The 18,741-nt window shown below is 35.8% G+C and overlaps 1 protein-coding gene and 1 long non-coding RNA gene across 2 annotated transcripts in view; both read right to left on the bottom strand.

Moving 5' to 3' along the window:
- LOC134653078 (uncharacterized) overlaps positions 1–18,741 on the bottom strand; it is a 383,717-nt gene that overhangs the window by 195,610 nt on the left and 169,366 nt on the right. The gene's annotated exons all lie outside the window — the stretch shown is intronic.
- LOC134653075 (uncharacterized) lies at positions 1,118–5,491 on the bottom strand. The gene is made up of 3 exons (XM_063508367.1): positions 5,339–5,491; positions 2,342–2,472; positions 1,118–1,335 (listed from the first exon to the last, which is right to left on the bottom strand). Exons 1-3 carry the CDS (start codon positions 5,395–5,397, stop codon positions 1,136–1,138), a joined length of 390 nt encoding a protein of 129 aa, XP_063364437.1. The 5' UTR covers positions 5,398–5,491; the 3' UTR covers positions 1,118–1,135.

Below are 18,741 nucleotides of genomic sequence, written 5' to 3' on the forward strand. Positions count from 1 at the left end.
CATTACGCATCATTATTCTTAACCGAGCGATGTTTCCTTTTCGTTAATGACTCAGCAGTTCACTAAACAATCTAATCATCCTTGAACTTGTACGAGTGGCTGGCGTCGGGACGGTGTTGCATAATTGGCTTATCACTATGTCAACAAACATACTTGAGTAGTTATGCATTGCTGACTTAGTAGTCAGAGCCCTAAACGATTATGAACTATAATAGCCCTTGTATGAACAAGGGCTAGAACAAGAACAAGACATGAGTCTAGAATAAAATTTTAGTGAATAGTGAAGGTCGTAAACTTGGACATGATTGATAGATAGATAGATAGATAAACCATTAGCTTGCCACAATACACACATTGACAGAAGAAACAGAAACAATATATAACAATATCAAACTAAAACTAAAATCAGGAACAAGATGTATCAATAAATGTTCTGTGTGCGTTGCAGGCGTTGCAGCAAAACAAAAGGGTTCTGGCTCAGTAATACGCTCCACTCTTTCGGGCGAAGCACTGATAATTCTGCTAGAACCCAGATCACGGACAGATTATCGAGTAAAAAATAATAATACAAAAATACAAAAATATTTAGAAACTTGCCTATTAAATAATAATTAGCTACGGATTGTGTAAAAGTGTGGTGCCTGTTAGTGTATATGTAGTATGATATCAGATAGGGGATAGAAAACGGCCTACAATAACAAAGTATTGTACACATAGGTACAGACTAGATCCGGTAATCTGCAACCAAATACCCGTGCGGAATTCCTATATTTTGTTTATTTAAAAGGTATATTTTAAAATGAAACTTAAACGATTGTTTTGTTTTAAGACATAATTGATTAACATACTAAATTATTGCGGGAGCGCCTACGTGTGGTGACTGCGAGTTGTCATATATCCTACATCTCGTTGGCAAGGTGATGTATGAGCCTAAACGTTGATGTAGCATTGCACAAACACATGTGTTAAATTATATAAAAAATAACTAACAACGATTAACTAGCCAAAATATTTACAAACAGCACATTTATTACATACCTTATAATATAGCGCTGCTACTTTAACAGTTCAAATCCACAACTATTACAACCAACACAACCGATTACAGACTTGGGTTGTTTTTGAAATGTTACATTCAGGCAGTGGTCTCAGTAAGCTTTTTTTCTGTCTGTTCTGGCCAGGTTAGAGCTGGTGCCTCTCGCACACCGGTGACCCTCAGGAGTTTGGAGAAGAAGTAGTTGTTCAGGATGGCATCGTTGATGGTCCTGCTCTTGTTGTCGTGATACTCGAATGAGTGCATTGGGATGATTTTTACGTTGGTGCGTGTGATATTTGCTGCAACAAAATCTATTGTCAGTTTCAGTATGAATGTTAAAATATACAAGTATATTGAAAAGTTAAATAAAATGCCAGAAGTTACTAGGGTCCTTTATTATATTGTCGTAATAATTGCATGCTAAATATAACATTACCTACTTATTAATAAAAAAAAACAACGGGTTGCACTCCGGGAGTGCCGATCGACAGAAGTGAAAACTCAATGACTAGTCCAAAATGTTTGCAGCACTATGTATAATTGACCCATCCTCCTTTCTATTGAAAAACTTTAGTTCCGAAATTGCTGGCCAGTGAGCATTTTGTAGCGTTAATTATTTAAAATTCGAATAGAAAGTTACCTTGCATACTTGTTTTAAGTCACTCGCGCGAGTGACTTAAAACAAGTGAGTCTAAGCCGTAAAATTATTCAATGTTAGTATGTCTCACAACAGTTTAAATTCGATTACTTTGCATACCTCGCATCTAAATATATTTGGTCATGATATTTTTAGTTTTATTCACCAGTACTAGAGTTCACTTTTATTAGCGATTTCATCAAGATGTAGCTTTATTGAATTATATTTGAGTGATATAAACTATAAAGTTAGAATGTAACTGTGAGATCCTCGTATTTCAGCCCGTACAAGATTAGAACCTTTTTCATGTAATATCATTGAGTTTTTCTTTATTGATTTAAATGCCATATAATGAGTGGCCATCTAAACCTTACGGTCACGTGATCGCCTTACGGTCACGTGATCGCCTTACGCTGTCTCGAGTTTATCATTTTTTCCCCACCTCAAAAAGTGCCCAGCGCCGCTAAAGAACTTTTCACTTCAAAAAAAAAATCAAGAATTACTGAGGTTAAATGCAATTTATGTAAACTTTATATGCTTCCGTTTGTGTTATTAATTATTAGGTATACCTATAATTATTTCCTCATATCACATTTTGTTTGCACATGTGAGCGTACAACGAATGGGTACCTATAGTTTTTGATTGAAGAAATGACCCGGTTTTTTACCGTTTATAACTCCAGACTTATGTTCGATGTAGCAGTACGTGTACCCGATGAAGATGCCGATGGTTATCGACAGGGCGGTGATCATGAGCAGTGCCCCGGCACACGCCAGGCACATGGCCATCTGCGGTCTCCTGTCAACAGGTGTCATGTGAGGTCACAGACAAGACATCCTCCAGACTGAGCATAGTAGCGCTACCCCCTCTGCCACAAATAAACGGTAGTTTTACTCCATTTTCGAGTCAAAGTGTCTTTGTGTGACGTCCGTGTCTTTGAACGGACCAATCACGGCACGGGACTCGCTCACCTCGTCCCCCGCACCCCAGTATTTTTGGCAGCATCGGTTTCATGAAATAATTGCTCTAAACTTCTTCTAGAGGATTCCTAGTCTATGTGTGAGGTCAACATGGGCTGTCAAAGCGGTAAGTACAATTGTTGAGCTACTTAGTTCTAGCTAAATTGTACGTTCCATAGCGTAAGTATCGAACAACCAATTTAGCTAGGACCCTAAATGGCAACAGTCGCATTCAAAAAGCGGAATGAATATAATCAATTCATTTTATGGTTCCACGTCAAAATGTTGCAAATCGCAGCACCGCATTCGTGCATCATAAGCAGTTACTTGTACCTTGTACAATTAGTATGCAAAGCATTTCGCAAATGCGTTCTTACTACGATTTAGACACCTAAAATGCACTTTATACGTTATAAACAAGGGTGAGATGCGATATTTGTCCATCTATGAAAAATACAGTGTGTGGCCTATAACGCGGGCGAAAAATTAAACCGTAGATTCTACTCCTCAAACAAAACTTTTGTTCAACAACTTTTTGAAATTATGTAGTCTTAAAATTGTCCCTTTTTCAAACAAACTAAATACATATTTTCAATGTACTTTAAATTCCGTCTAATTGATATCGCCCGTCAGTCTTGTCACCGTACAGGCATAATCAATCTCGTAATACATTGCGTGTTCGATTAAATTTTAAAGTGTTTTAAAATACAAACCACAAGTTATTTTTAAAAGTCGCTGAACAAACATTGTCTTGTTTGAGGAGTAGAATCTACGTTTTAATTTTTCGCCCGCGTTATAGGCCACACACTGTATAAAATTTTAACATTTCAGAAAAAGTTTTCTTAGTTTTATGAATTCAAAACCAGTTTAGCTACATAGTTCACCGAGCAAGAAAAATAACTGAGTGGCCATTAAAACTTCTTGATGGGAATATCCTTCGTTGGTAATTTCTCATACTCATAATTCACATTTTTTACTGAAAAAAATATTATTGTTTGTTCGTAACCAGGAACATCGCTAAATTAAGAATAAAGTAAGATGGAAAAATATGTCTATTGCTAATGGTAATGACGAAACATTTTTTGGCCCATGTTTGAAAAGCCTAATCTGAATAAGATCTGGGTTGCCTTTTAAGTTAGAAGTAAACATTTCAGTCCTATAATTAGAAATTAGATTCTACGCCAAATCTTGATTAAGGTACCCCGAGCGGAAATTTGAATTATTATAACGTAGGTACAGTCAGCAGCAGAAGTTGCTAAGCGGGCCAGGTGTTCAAAATGGTCTTGACGCGACTTTATTGTTAAGAAAATATTAGAATAAGAGCGTGTCAAGGTAATTTTGAACTTCTCGCCCGCTTAGCAACTTTTGCTGCTGACTGTATGTATGTATGTTTAAATTTAGGTACAAGAAGATGACTTCAATATAAATTTGAAATGCTATTAATACAATCTACCTTACATGCATTCATCTGTAGTTGTCTACTTAATAATGTACTTATCGGATATAAATGTGATGCAGACAAGCGTTTAGAATTTCTTGAAGATCATGAACTACACATTAAATTCAGGCACATCTAGGTCTCTGCCCACTACACCGTATCATACCATGACCGTGCTATGAACGTATCAGGCACGGAATGTCACGCGACACGGACTACTGTGCCCACTACACCGTGTTTACATCGTTTCATATCCGTGCATAACGGGTTTAGTGCCCGGAGTAACTGCGTATCATCCCCATAGCATCCGCCTATAATCCCCGTAGCATCCGCGTTTCATCCCATTAGTACCCGCGTTTTATTCGCGAGAGCCAGAGTGCCTACCGCGAACCACGTTCCATGTGTTGCCTCCCTGTCACACTTACGTACGAATTTACAAGTGCGACAGAGAGGAAACACGTCGAACGTGGTTCGCGGTAGGCCCTCTGAAGAGCGAGCGAATGGTTCTCATACTGGCAAGAGCGAGCAACAGATACGACAATGCGTTTATAATGGGCTTAGAACGGTCACCATAGTTATAACCCGTATGCTCACCGTTTCGCCGCCTGCACGCACCGTTCTGGCAACGTTGCGTGCCATGCACGGAGCGTTTCGCCACCGGCAAAATATCCTCGCCGACAATTTTTGACGGTCCGTGCATGGCACGCTACGGGTATGGTCGGTGACGGAACGGGCTAGTGGGCATAGTCTCATATTTTTTGCCTGACACGTTCATAGCACGGTCATGGTATGATACGGTGTAGTGAGCAGAGACGTTAGTAATAGATTATCATACAGAACGGCCACGCACCGCCCCGCCCCGACTCGCATTACCTCGCCCCGTGCTCGCCCCGCGACATGAACCTGGCGGACTCCTGGCGTGCTCTCAGTAAAGCGACTTACCCACACATACACAATGACGCGTGTACAGACGTGCCGTGCACACATATAAACGCAAATGATTTTTTATGTATGGCGTGTCCGCCTTGTGATTGGGTTGCATAAAACTTGATGTAGTTTTTTAACCGACGAAAAAAACGAAGGAGGTTCTTTATTTATTCATTTTAATAGGGGGAATAATGTAAGGTATTTACCTACATTATTCCCCGTTTACATCATCTTTGAAGTTGATCGTACTTGGTACGATGTGATGTAATATTACGAAACCTGCAATGGTAGGTATAACCATAAGTAAGTAAACGGATTCCGTAATAAAATTCACACTTACCCTTTTAGGAAGCCAGGTAATGACTCATCTTGCAAAACAGTGTATCCCATTACGTCCATATTAAGTATTGCTGCTTCAAAATATAAAAAAATGTATAAAAACTTGGAAAAGTGACAAATGTGTCTTTTTTTGTATATTTTATATTGTGCACTATTTTTCGGGCAGTGTTCATTTTGTATCTCGTTTAAGCTTCAAAGGGAAAGCAAAGAGAATATATACGTGCTCGAAAAAGTGTTGTTTTGTGCAGACAAAAAATCTCCATGTATTCTAAAAAGGGTGCAAATTTTCAGTCTCTTTGTTACCATGAATCTAGTATATAACTGGATCTGGCATGAGGGGTGCGGGAAATGACCGAACGGGATAGTCTTATGTATCTTTCAGTAGGAGTAGCAGCGAAAGCTCTATTATTGTTTGTCTTTGTCACAGTCTCACATTTTTTTTTATTCCCCACCGTAAATTAGTATGGATTATGGTGGGCAACAAATAAATTCGACCAATCATAGTGTCGCATTGCGTATGTTTTGTCCCTCACGGAGGCACGCGTACCTATACCACTTCTATAGGATCCTACCTTCTATGAAGCACTAGGTACGTTTTATCCTCTGCTTCTAGGCTGACAGTTGCTAAACGTCACTTTTGTTTAATTTTTAGATTGAATGGATCAATTTCTTCAAATTACGGAATCAAGCGGTTTTTAATATATTATTTTAATTTTCAAACATTTTTTTAAATAAACCTGTTTATTAATCATGTGCATATGCCATTACTGTAGCATTCTAGGACTTTTTCTTGGTGAATTATTATATGCTGCACAGAAGTAAGTACCTCAACCACGTTTAGTACGTATCGTAATTTCACTTCTTAGAACATGCTTTTTCTCTGAAACTATCACTTATGTATTCATAATTACATGCTGCTGTAGCTTTACCTTAATTTACCTTACCCATATATTGTACATATGAGTATAGTACAGAGGAATCGTCCATACTTAATAAAAAGATTTCGGTTAAACAAGTAATTTTTAAAAGGTCCGATATAGACCAGTGTCAGAGACTAATTCTACGCCGATGCCGATTTAAATTGGCTAGTAATTATACAGGTAGAAGATTTCAGGGCAAACACCTATTTAGGATTCCGAATACTACACGAAGCGATAAGCTATTAGGCTACATGACTAATTTTCATTTATGGTATCAATCGATCGGGTTTGTTTTTAGGATCAAATGTCTATATGGGACCCATTGCATTGAAGCAAAACAAAAGTCAGAAATTATGGTGAAAGTCCGACAGTCGCACTTCACTCGCGAAACGCCCCTCACAAAAGGATAAGTGAACGTGACGTCAAGGTCACTGAGATCCCATTTTGTAGTATGGACAAAACAAGAAAATTGCGTTTTTGTCCGTGAAATATTGCGTTTATGTATATAGTTGCCATACAATTTTTTTTTGGATAAAATGTAAGGAATCGAATGGTACCCTTACTTTTATCGTTTTTGGAAGTTAAAAAAACTTAAATTTTGAAACTTTCAGGTTCTGTATTTTTGTAACATTTCCTTATTTTATTTTAATATCTACATTATTGTGATAAATTGCTCATTTGCTATCTATTTTACTAGATTTTGTTATAAAATTTAACATGTGTGATCATCTTTTTTCGAAGCATTCGTGGGATTTTTAGGATTCGTCGAAGAATTCTGGGATTTGTAGCTGGGTTGGTTAGATTAGCATAATAACTAGAGCTACGTCAAATAGGTAATTCTGCCTACTACAGTCGATCATTAAAAAATGCCCAGGAAAACTATCTTTATCTGTTACACTTGTTTCAAACGGGTAAGAACCAAGACGCATGCATGTTCTGTCATAGATTATATAATAGTTCTTGTTCTGTCAGGAATTAGAGGAGACAGCAACGCACAAGGACATAATCTGTTCTTGCGGACCATTTATGTCAAAAAAAGGAGTACCCATTTAGGGAGGTATATTGCAACCTTAAGCCGTATCCAGACGAGCTGGGCAAATGGATCGATTTGATCAGGAAAATAATTGGCGCCAATCTCATCTAGCATGCACACGTACACAATTTAATCACCAATTTGCATTCCATAGATACTAACTTCGAAAATTGGCATTTTTGTGTCCGCACCTGCTGATTTGATCGGGGAATCAAATTGCTGTTTGCGTCCGCACGGCCTGATTCGATCGGACAATTTCATCAGATTGGCGAAAAATTGTCTTGTCTGGACTCCACTTAATGAGCACATTACAGCCCAAGGAATGTGGAGTTTCCTAGATTTAACGGGAATTAGTACTGAACTTTAATGGCCGTCACAATAGCCGATGACTGTTGACTGATGTGGCACACAAAAAAAGGACCATAATATAAAATAAGGGAATAATTCGACGCAAAACTTTGCGTTGAGGGCGACAATAGCACAAATAGGAAACAAACAACCTTGATGTATCAATGTCATATTTATTTGTAACAAATAATCTATGAAAACTTGTTTAAAGACGGCTTACGGCATAGCAAATACTGTGGTGACACCACAAGTTATTTACCGACCCTATGGTTAACGATTTGTGTTAATACTCCCTATTTTATAAAAATAAATCTTTAATGTTGTATATTGCAGGTTAGTCCAGTGTTTAGCAATCGGGTCGGTGTTTACATGCCTTATGTTCTCGTTCACGGTGATCCTGATGCTTGGCGTGGGGCTCGGCTACAACCACGCCTACGTCGAGATCACTGCTGGGGCTAAGACTAAACGAACTGAAGAGACCAAGGCTAAGCTTTGGCGGAGGAGTGGTAACCTTCTTTTAACCTTTTAACCGCCACAGAATACGTCATTGAGCGTGCTCGTGTCGCCGGGGGGTACGAAGTTACACGAAGTTTTGTCTTATTTAATGGAAGTTTTCTTTATTCTTTGTACCTAAATAAATGTCATTTACGGGAGCTTTTGCACATCTGTGTTGTAAACTAAGTACCTACATACGCTAAATGTGGGCTAATCGATATTCAGTGTTTCTAACCGGCTTGTGAGACTAAAATTCATTTCATTAACGTTCGGAATATTAAGAGCTCCACTGCTAAATAATCGTGATTATTTAAATTTAACGGATGATGTCTTAAAAAAGGGGCCGCTAAGTATCTTGTATTAAAGTACCTTTTGAATACATCAAACTAGTTTTTATGTTGCTGAATTCGTCGATCTATGAACTCAAAACAAAAACGGCCGTTTTAACTTTGGACGCATAGATTGACGAATCCAGCAACATAAAAACTAGTTTGATGTATTGACAAGGTACTTTAATACAATATACAGTACGTAGCACTCCCTTTTTTAAAAATCTTTCCTTAAATTTTAATAAACACGATTATTTGGCAGTGTCGCTATTAGTATGTACGTTGATGGGCTCTTAATATTACCTATAAATCTAATTTTTTTTCAGGAAATGATAGTGACATCTCTGCAATAAATACCACTGGCAATGATACAATATATGCGAGCGTTGAAAGACCGGACATACCCGTGGACATGGACATACCTGAGTACGAGTATGACGAAACACGGCTGAAACGAAGTCGGAACAAAAGTTCTAACGCTACCACGGAAGATTATCCGCTGTCCCCCACCATGGTAATCCCTCTCCGATCGAAGAAAAACATTCTACAGCTGCTAAGGAAAGTAAACAAACAAGGGAAAAACGTAACCTTGGAGATTATAGCCACGTGATAGGGAGCGTGAAAGTTGGGAAAGACGTCCTACAAATATTCAACCAGTCGTGTTTTTGTAGATGTTGTTTTAGACGCGGTACATTTTAATTGTATACCTAGTCTTATCAGTTATATTTGTACATATAAATAATTGTACAGAGCAGATTTATTTCTTGTTTAAACACGACGTATTACTCTTTAGCTTTCCTTTGAGTCATAAATCTTAACCCTTTACTGGGCTGACAGTTCAAAAATGACAATCGTATGTCAGTCTTACTGATCGAAAATAGAACACATGTTTGAAGTGCCGTATGTGGGAAATATATATATATCCCTTAGCCTGGTAAAGGGTTAACACTAACTCTAAGGAGCAGCGGCTATAAGTTCACACTTATGTATTTATTTATTTCTTACGATTTGGACTTATATACTTAGTATAGGTAATGCCTAGTTATCTATCTATCTAATCTATCTATCTAATCTTTAAGCGAGCAATTCTTGTTTATTTATTTATATATATATTTCGGGGATCTCGGAAACGGCTCTAACGATTTCGATGAAATTTGCTATATGGGGGTTTTCGGGGGCGAAAAATCTATCTAGCTAGGTCTTATCTCTGGGAAAACGCGCATTTTCGAGTTTTTGTATGTTTACCGAGCGAAGCTCGGTCACCCAGATATTAATTTATAATACCAGGTACCTATACATATCTTATATTTTCCTTTTTGCTCCGCGATGTCACAAGTTTTTATTTCTTCACAGAATCGTAAATTTGGACATAAATCGTATACATTTTTTTAAATTTAATTGTCATCATGCTGCTTACTTATATACCTAGTGACTGTTAGTTATTAATAATAATAACTTATTATGGAGACTGGAACGTCTTATTCATAACAATGGGTGCCTGAATGGTTTCGATAGCAAAGTTACTCATCTAAGTTAATTTCCAATAAATATGGATTCATTGTGAATTTTGGGATACTCTTCTTCACAGGTACGGAACCCTTCACTATGCGTAGTCCACCGCGTACTTGACTTATTTTTATTTTAGTCATTTCAGCGACTATCTATAATAAACATTTGTTCAGCAACTTTTACAAATTATGAACCCTTTAGACTTCCTCTTTTTCATACAAAATAAATATTGCCTTCAATGTACGCTGACATCAGTGTGTTTGACGTTACTTGTCACGCTTTAAACATAACAAAATTTGCAATACATTGCGGTTTAGAATAAACTTTAAAGTGTAATAAAAATCAAAACATGAGTTATTTTCAAAAGTTGCTGAACAAATGTTGGTCAGTTTAAGGAGTACAACCTGCAGTTTAATTTATTGCTCCTGTTACAGGAAGCACCCTGTATATATACAGGGTGTCCCAAGAAGTAGTGATATACTGAAGCTGGGAGGTAGAGGACCTAGAGGGCTATCTGAATCACCCCCATGTATGTTCCGCGATTTTTCGTATTTTCGGAGTTATGATTTTTTTTAATTTTTCACCTATCGCCGAGTGCGATGAGATTTTTATTTATGGTGACGTGAATTATTGCGGTAGATGCTTGATTTTTTTTGTGTGCTAAGCTGATAGATAGGCCAATTCAGTATGGTAACATTTACTATCGTTAGATCTCTGAATGGAATTAAAAAAAAAATTAATGCCAAGAAAGATAAAATTACCCAGTATGTTTTATTTTTCTAAGCGCCCTTGAAGTTGTGAACATACTGGGTAATTTTATCTCTCTTGGCATTTTTTTTTTAATTCCCTTCCCTTATACTGAATTGGCCTATCTATCAGCGTAGCACACAAAAAAAATCAAGCTTCTACCGCAATAATTCACGTCACCATAAATAAAAATCTCATCGCACTCGGCGATAGGTGAAAAATTAAAAAAAATCATAACTCCGAAAATACGAAAAATCGCGGAACATAGGTACATGGGGGTGATTCAGATAGCCCTCTAGGTCCTCTACCTCCCAGCTTCAGTATATCACTACTTCTTGGGACACCCTGTATATATATACAGGGTGCTTCCTGTAACAGGAGCAATAAATTAAACTGTAGGCTGTACTCCTCAAACTGAACAACTTTTGTTCAGCAACTTTTGAAAATAACTCATGTTTTGATTTTTATTACACTTTAAAGTTTATTCTAAGACGCAATGTATTGCAAATTTTGTTATGTTTAAACCCTGACAAGCAACGTCATAACGTCAAACACACTGATGTCGGCGTACATTGAAGGCAATATTTATTTTGTATGAAAAAGAGGAAGTCTAAAGGATTCATAATTTTTAAAAATTGCTGAACAAATGTTGGTCAGTTTGAGGAGTATAGCCTTTAGTTTAATTTATTGCTCCTGTTACAGGAAGCACCCTGTATATTATATTTTGATCCAACTCTTGAGTTTGCTGGTAAAGTGCTAAAATTTATGACCAGCGTTATAACGAATTCCGGATACATTTTGCACCATCACCAAGTATTATTAAATCATAAAACATACAATGTATGTTTGAACTACCGATACCGCTTGTATCTTTGTATAGGTAATTAAATAATGTGTTGGATCTACTCTACCTATCGTTATATTTATTTATTTCAATTTTTCAATTTCAAATATTTTATTGCGTTTCATGTGTAGGTACATTTGATGCTTAGATATAGCTTAAAGCTAAGTAAAGTCTCAACATGGACCCTGAGAGGGTATAGCAACATTAAATATGCATTAAACAATATATGAACTAACTAAAATTTGATAATAATTTCTCACAATAGTTTGCATATTATATTGCTTTATTATACTTGGTCAACCAGATCTTGTCAGTAGAAAAAGGCGGCAAATTTGAAAAATGTAGGCGAGAAGGGATGTCGTCTCATAGAAAATTTGAATTTCGTGCCTTTTTCTACTGACAAGATTTGCTTGACCATTTATACTACCTACTATACTTACTCTTAAACTCTCTCTGGGTTCTCTAAGGTTGTCTGGAAGACATCGCTTACAGCGATAAAACCGCCATACTTACTTTACTCTTTGAGACCGCCTATTGCTACCTTTATTTACATTGTAAATCTGTTATTGAATTTTTCTTTTGTGGTGCAATAAAATGTATAGTCTGTGCGGAAAGAGAAGAGTCGTGGAATGTATTGGGCCCCGTACATTCCACGACTCTTCTCTTTCCGGACAGACTCTACTTACTTCACTCTTTGAGCAAGTTGAGTGGCAAGTTGACATAAATACCATAAACAGAACTGTCAACAAAGAGTTTAATAATATATATATGACTGTCAGTGTCTGCTTGATGTAATCGTTCTTCTACATGAATTCGAATGTATTAATCACAAAACAATGTTGACCACCGTTTAAATATGCTCGCTGTCGGTTCTAGAGGCTTAAATTATGTGGTAATGTATTATTGTACCTATTCATGTATTTTTGTAATTCTTAATAAGTATTTGTCGGTGGTACTACATGGGTTGCACCAATCTTACATAAACGATGTGATCTCTGTGATCATCGTATATGTAAGATTGGTTAGCGCGATCTGATCTCTGTGAGAGCGTGGGGGGTTTTGCGAGCTAGTTAAAAGGACGGAACTGAAGAGGCAGTGTATCAGTAAGCTACAAAATCAATCGTCAAGCTTAGCTAAGATGTGATGATATTGCAATAAAGATAGAATGGAATCAAATTAGAATGGAACAGGAGACCTTTTTATAGATCCTTGGGTGGCTAGAGGATAATGTAAATTATCGGAACATGTTTTGTTAAAAGAGCAGATTTAATAAATCAATTTCCTCGCTATCTATATATATAAATGCAAGTGTCCTGACTGACTGACTGACTGACTGACTGACTGACTGATTCATCAACGCAGAGCCGAAACTACAAAAGCTAGAAAGTTGAAATTTGCACACTAGGTTGAATTTATAAAGTGTACAAGAGATAAGAAGCGATTTTGAAAAATTCAACCCCTAAGGGGGTTGAAAAGGGGATGAAAGGTTGTATGGGGTGCAAGTTTTATTTTAAGCTAGGAATTTGAAACTTTGTAAAAATGTACTATATTAAAAAACAAGAAAACTAATTTCTACGTTTTCGAAAATTCATCCCCCAGGGTGGTGAAAAAGGGGTTGAAAGTTTGTATGGAGATCAAATATTTTTGTGAGTGTTGGACTTGAAACTTTGTATATGGGGATATTATTATAAGACAGGAAAAGTAATTTCAGCGTTTTTCAAAATTCATCCCCTAACAGGGTTAAAAAGGGGTTGAAAGTTTGAATCCATTACAAATGCTTTGAAACTTCTTAGAAAGACATAATAGCCGATGACAAAAAAAAGGAATTGCGACATTTTAGGTAATTCAACCCCTAAGGGGGTAAAAAAGGGGATGAAACTTTGTCCTGGGGTGCAAATTTTATTTTAAGCTAGGACCTTGAAACTTCGTAAAAAGGTATTAAATTAAAAAACAAGAAAACTAATTTCAGCGTTTTTAAAACTTCATCCCCCGAGGTGGTAAAAAAGGGGTTGAAAGTTTGTACGGCGATCAAATATTTTTGAGAGTGCGGGACTTGAATCTTTGTATTTGGGGATATTATTAGAAGACAGAAAAAGTTATTTCAGCGTTTTGTAAAATTCATCCCCTAACAGGGTTAAAAAGGGGTTGAAAGTTTGTATGGAGTTCAAATTTTATTTTAAGTTAGGAACTTGAAACTTCGTAAAAATATATGTTATTAAAATACAAGAAAACTAATTTCAGCGTTTTTGAATTATCATCCCCTAAGGTGGTGAAAAAGGGGTTGAAAGTTTGTATGGATATCAAACATTTTTTCGAACGCGGGACTTGAATCTTTGTATTTCGGGATATTATTAAAATACAGGAAAAATAATTACAGCGTTTTGTAAAATTCATCCCTCAACAGGTTTAAAAAGGGGTTATAAGTTTTAATCCATTACAAATGCTTTGAAACTTCTTAGAAAGGCATAATAGCCGATTACAAAAAAAGTAATTGCTACGTTTTTGGAAATTCAACCCCTAAGGGGGATAAAAAGAGGATGAAAGTTCGTCTTAGGGTGCAAATTTATTTTAAGCTAGGAACTTGAAACTTTGCAAAAAGGTATTAAATTAAGATACAAGAAAACTAATTTCAGCGTTTTTGATAATTCATCCCCTAAGGTGGTGAAAAAGGGGTTGGAAGTTTGTATGGATATCAAACATTTTTTCGAACGCGCGACTTGAATCTTTCTATTTGGGGATATTATTAGAAGACAGGAAAAGTTATTTTAGTGTTTTGTTAAATTCATCCCCTAACAGGGTTAAAAAGGGGGTTGAAAGTTTGTATAGGGTTCAAATTTTATTTAAAGCTACAAACTTGATACTTCGTAAAAATGTATTTTATCAAAAGAGAAGAAAACTAATGTCAGAGATTTTGATAATTCGTCCCACGAGGTGGTGAAAAAGGGGTTGAAAATTTGTATGGAGGCCAAACATTTTTTTGAGTGCGGGACTTGAATCGTTGTATAAAGGCATATTATTAGAATACAAGAAAAATAATTTCAGCTTTTAAAAAAATCATCCCCTAAAATGGTTAAAAAGGGGTTGAAAGTTTGTATAGGGTTCAAATTTTATTTAAAGCTAGGAACTTCAAACTTCGTAAATAGGTAGTTAGGTAGTAGGTTTTATTAAATAGAGGACATGAAAATCTTCTAAGGGGGTTTAGAGGGATTATATCGAGGACAATTTTATTCAGTTAGGGGCTTGAAACTTCGTAGGTTGTGAAAGACAAAGTCTCATGCGTTGTATAATATTAGTAATTAACAAATGATTAACCGTCCTACCGCAATCTCTTGCTGCATAATGTTCTAAGCTAATGTAGAATATACAACCACCAATATACAAATCCACGCGTACGAAGTCGCGGGCATCAGCTAGTTAAATCATAAATATACCGGGTGTGGCCCACGAGCAAAAAATTAAACTTTAGGTTATACCTACCCTACTCCTCAAACTGACCAACATTTGTTCAGTGACTTAAAAAAAATATGAAGACTTTAGATTCGTCTTTTCGAAAGTCGCTCAACAAATGTTGATTAGTATGAGGAATACAGCCTACAGTTATTAGTTGTAGTTAATTTTAGTTTTATATTCATTTTATAACACTTATTACACAATAACTGAGTTATTATTTGCATTACTTAAACTTGAAAATATAACGTATTTTATTCGTTTTTAACTGACCTCGTGTAGACCACTTCTTAGACAGTTCTTAACGCATTAATATATGTATCTATCTATATATATAAATGCAAGTGTCCTGACTGACTGACTGACTGACTGACTGACTGACTGATTCATCAACGCAGAGCCGAAACTACAAAAGCTAGAAAGTTGAAATTTGCACACTAGGTTGAATTTATAAAGTGTACAAGAGATAAGAAGCGATTTTGAAAAATTCAACCCCTAAGGGGGTTAAAAAGGGGATGAAAGGTTGTATGGGGTGCAAGTTTTATTTTAAGCTAGGTATTTGAAACTTTGTAAAAATGTATTATATTAAAAAACAAGAAAACTAATTTCTGCGTTTTCGAAAATTCATCCCCCAAGGTGGTGAAAAAGGGGTTGAAAGTTTGTATGGAGATCAAATATTTTTGTGAGTGTTGGACTTGAAACTTTGTACATGGGGATATTATTACAAGATGGGAAAAGTAATTTCAGCGTTTTTGAAAATTCATCCCCTAACAGGGTTAAAAAGGGGTTGAAAGTTTGAATCCATTACAAATGCTTTGAAACTTCTTAGAAAGGCATAATAGCCGATGACAAAAAAAAGTAATTGCGACGTTTTAGGTAATTCAACCCCTAAGGGGGTAAAAAAGGGGATGAAACTTTGTCCTGGGGTGCAAATTTTATTTAAAGCTAGGACCTTGATACTTCGTAAAAAGGTATTAAATTAAAAAACAAGAAAACTAATTTCAGCGTTTTTAAAAATTCATCCCCCAAGGTGGTAAAAAAGGGGTTGAAAATTTGTACGGAGATCAAATATTTTTGAGAGTGCGGGACTTGAATCTTTGTATTTGGGGATATTATTAAAATACAGGAAAAGTAATTTCAGCGTTTTGTAAAATTCATCCCCTAACAGGGTTAAAAAGGGGTTGAAAGTTTGAATCCATTACAAATGCTTTGAAACTTCTTAGAAAGGCATAATAGCCGATGACAAAAAAAAGTAATTGCGACGTTTTAGGTAATTCAACCCCTAAGGGGGTAAAAAAGGGGATGAAACTTTGTCCTGGGGTGCAAATTTTATTTAAAGCTAGGACCTTGATACTTCGTAAAAAGGTATTAAATTAAAAAACAAGAAAACTAATTTCAGCGTTTTTAAAAATTCATCCCCCAAGGTGGTAAAAAAGGGGTTGAAAATTTGTACTCAGATCAAATATTTTTGAGAGTGCGGGACTTGAATCTTTGTATTTGGGGATATTATTAAAATACAGGAAAAGTAATTTCAGCGTTTTGTAAAATTCATCCCCTAACAGGGTTAAACAGGGGTTGAAAGTTTGAATCCATTACAAATCCTTTGAAACTTCTTAGAAAGGCATAATAGCCGATTACAAAAAAAAGTAATTGCAACGTTTTTGGAAATTCAACCCCTAAGGGGGTTAAAAAGGGGATGAAAGTTCGTCTTAGGGTGCAAATTTTATTTTAAGCTAGGAACTTGAAACTTTGCAAAAAGGTATTAAATTAAGATACAAGAAAACTAATTCCAGCGTTTTTAAAAATTCATCCCCCAAGGTGGTAAAACATGGGATTGAAAATTTGTACGGATATCAAATATTTTTGAGAGTGCGGGACTTGAATCTTTGTATTTGGGGATATTATTAGAAGACAGGAAAAGTTATTTCAGCGTTTTGTAAAATTCATCCCCTAACAGGGTTAAAAAGGGGTTGAAAATTTGTATGGAGCTCAAATTTTATTTTAAGCGAGGAGCTTGAAACTTCGTAAAAATATATGTTATGAAAATACAAGAAAACTAATTTCAGCGTTTTTGAATATTCATCCCCTAAAGTGGTCAAAAAAGGGTTGAAAGTTTGTATGGATATCAAACATTTTTTCGAACGCGGGACTTGAATCTTTGTATTTCGGGATATTATTAAAATACAGGAAAAGTAATTTCAGCGTTTTGTAAAATTCATCCCCTAACAGGGTTAAACAGGGGTTGAAAGTTTGAATCCATTACAAATGCTTTGAAACTTTTTAGAAAGGCATAATAGCCGATTACAAAAAAAGTAATTGCAACGTTTTTGGAAATTCAACCCCTAAGGGGGTTAAAAAGGGGATGAAAGTTCGTCTTAGGGTGCAAATTTTATTTAAAGCTAGGAACTTGAAAGTTCGTAAATAGGTAGTTAGGTAGTAGGTTTTATTAAAAAGAGGACATGAAAATCTTCTAAGGGGGTTTAGAGGGATTACATCAAGGACAATTTTATTCAGTTAGGGGCTTGAAACTTCGTAGGTTGTGAAAGAAAAGTCTCATGCGTTGTATAATATTAATAATTAAGAAATGATTAACCGTCCTATCGCAATCTCTTGCTGCATAATGTTCTAAGCTAATGTAGAATATATAACCATCAATATACAAATCCACGCGTACGAAGTCGCGGGCAACAGCTAGTACATAATAAATGCAAGTGTCCTGACTGACTGACTGATTCATCAACGCAGAGCCGAAACTACAAAAGATAGAAAGTTGAAATTTGCACACCAGGTTACATTTATAAAGTGTACAAGAGATAAGAAGCGATTTTGAGAAATTCTACCCCTAAGGGGGTTAAAAAGGGGATGAAAAGTTGTATGGGGCGCAAGTTTTATTTTAAGCTAGGAATTTGAAACTTTGTCAAAAGGTATAATATTAAAAAACAAGAAAACTAATTTCAGCGTTTTCGAAAATTCATCCCCTAAGGTGGTGAAAAAGGGGTTGAAAATTTGTATGGAGAACAAACATTTTTTTGAGTACGAGACTTGAAACTTTGTGTATGGAGATATTATTAGAATACAGGAAAACTAATTTCAGCGTTTTTAAATTTTCATCCCCTAACAGGGTTAAAAAGGGGTTGAAAGTTTGAATCCATTACAAATGCTTTGAAATTTCTAAGAAAGGCATAATAGCCGATTACAAAAAAAACTTATTGCGACGTTTTTGGAAATTCAACCCCTAAGGGGGTTAAAAAGGGGATGAAAATTCGTCTTGGGGTGCATATTTTATTTCAAGCTAGGAACTTGAAACTTTGTAAAAAGGTATTATATTAAAATGGAAGAAAAATAATTTCAGCGTTTTTGAAAATTCATCCCCCAAGGTGGTGAAAAAGGGGTTGAAAGTTTGTATGAACATCAAATATTTTTATGAGTGCGGGACTTGAATCTTTGTATAAGGGCATATTATAAGAATACAAGAAAAGTAATTTCAGCGTTTTTAAAAAATCATCCCTTAAAAGGGTTAAATAGGGGTTGAAAGTTTGTATGGAGACCAAATATTTTTATGAGTGTGGGACTTGAATCTTTGTATAAAGGCATATTATTAGAATACAAGAAAAATAATTTCAGCGTTTTTGAAAATTCATCCCCTAACAGGGTTAAAAAGGGGTTGAAAGTTTGAATCCATTACAAATGCTTTGAAACTTCTTAGAAAGGCATAATAGCCGATTACAAAAA

This window comes from Cydia amplana, chromosome 12, assembly GCF_948474715.1.
Source record: "Cydia amplana chromosome 12, ilCydAmpl1.1, whole genome shotgun sequence".
NCBI classification, from domain to species: domain Eukaryota; kingdom Metazoa; phylum Arthropoda; class Insecta; order Lepidoptera; family Tortricidae; genus Cydia; species Cydia amplana.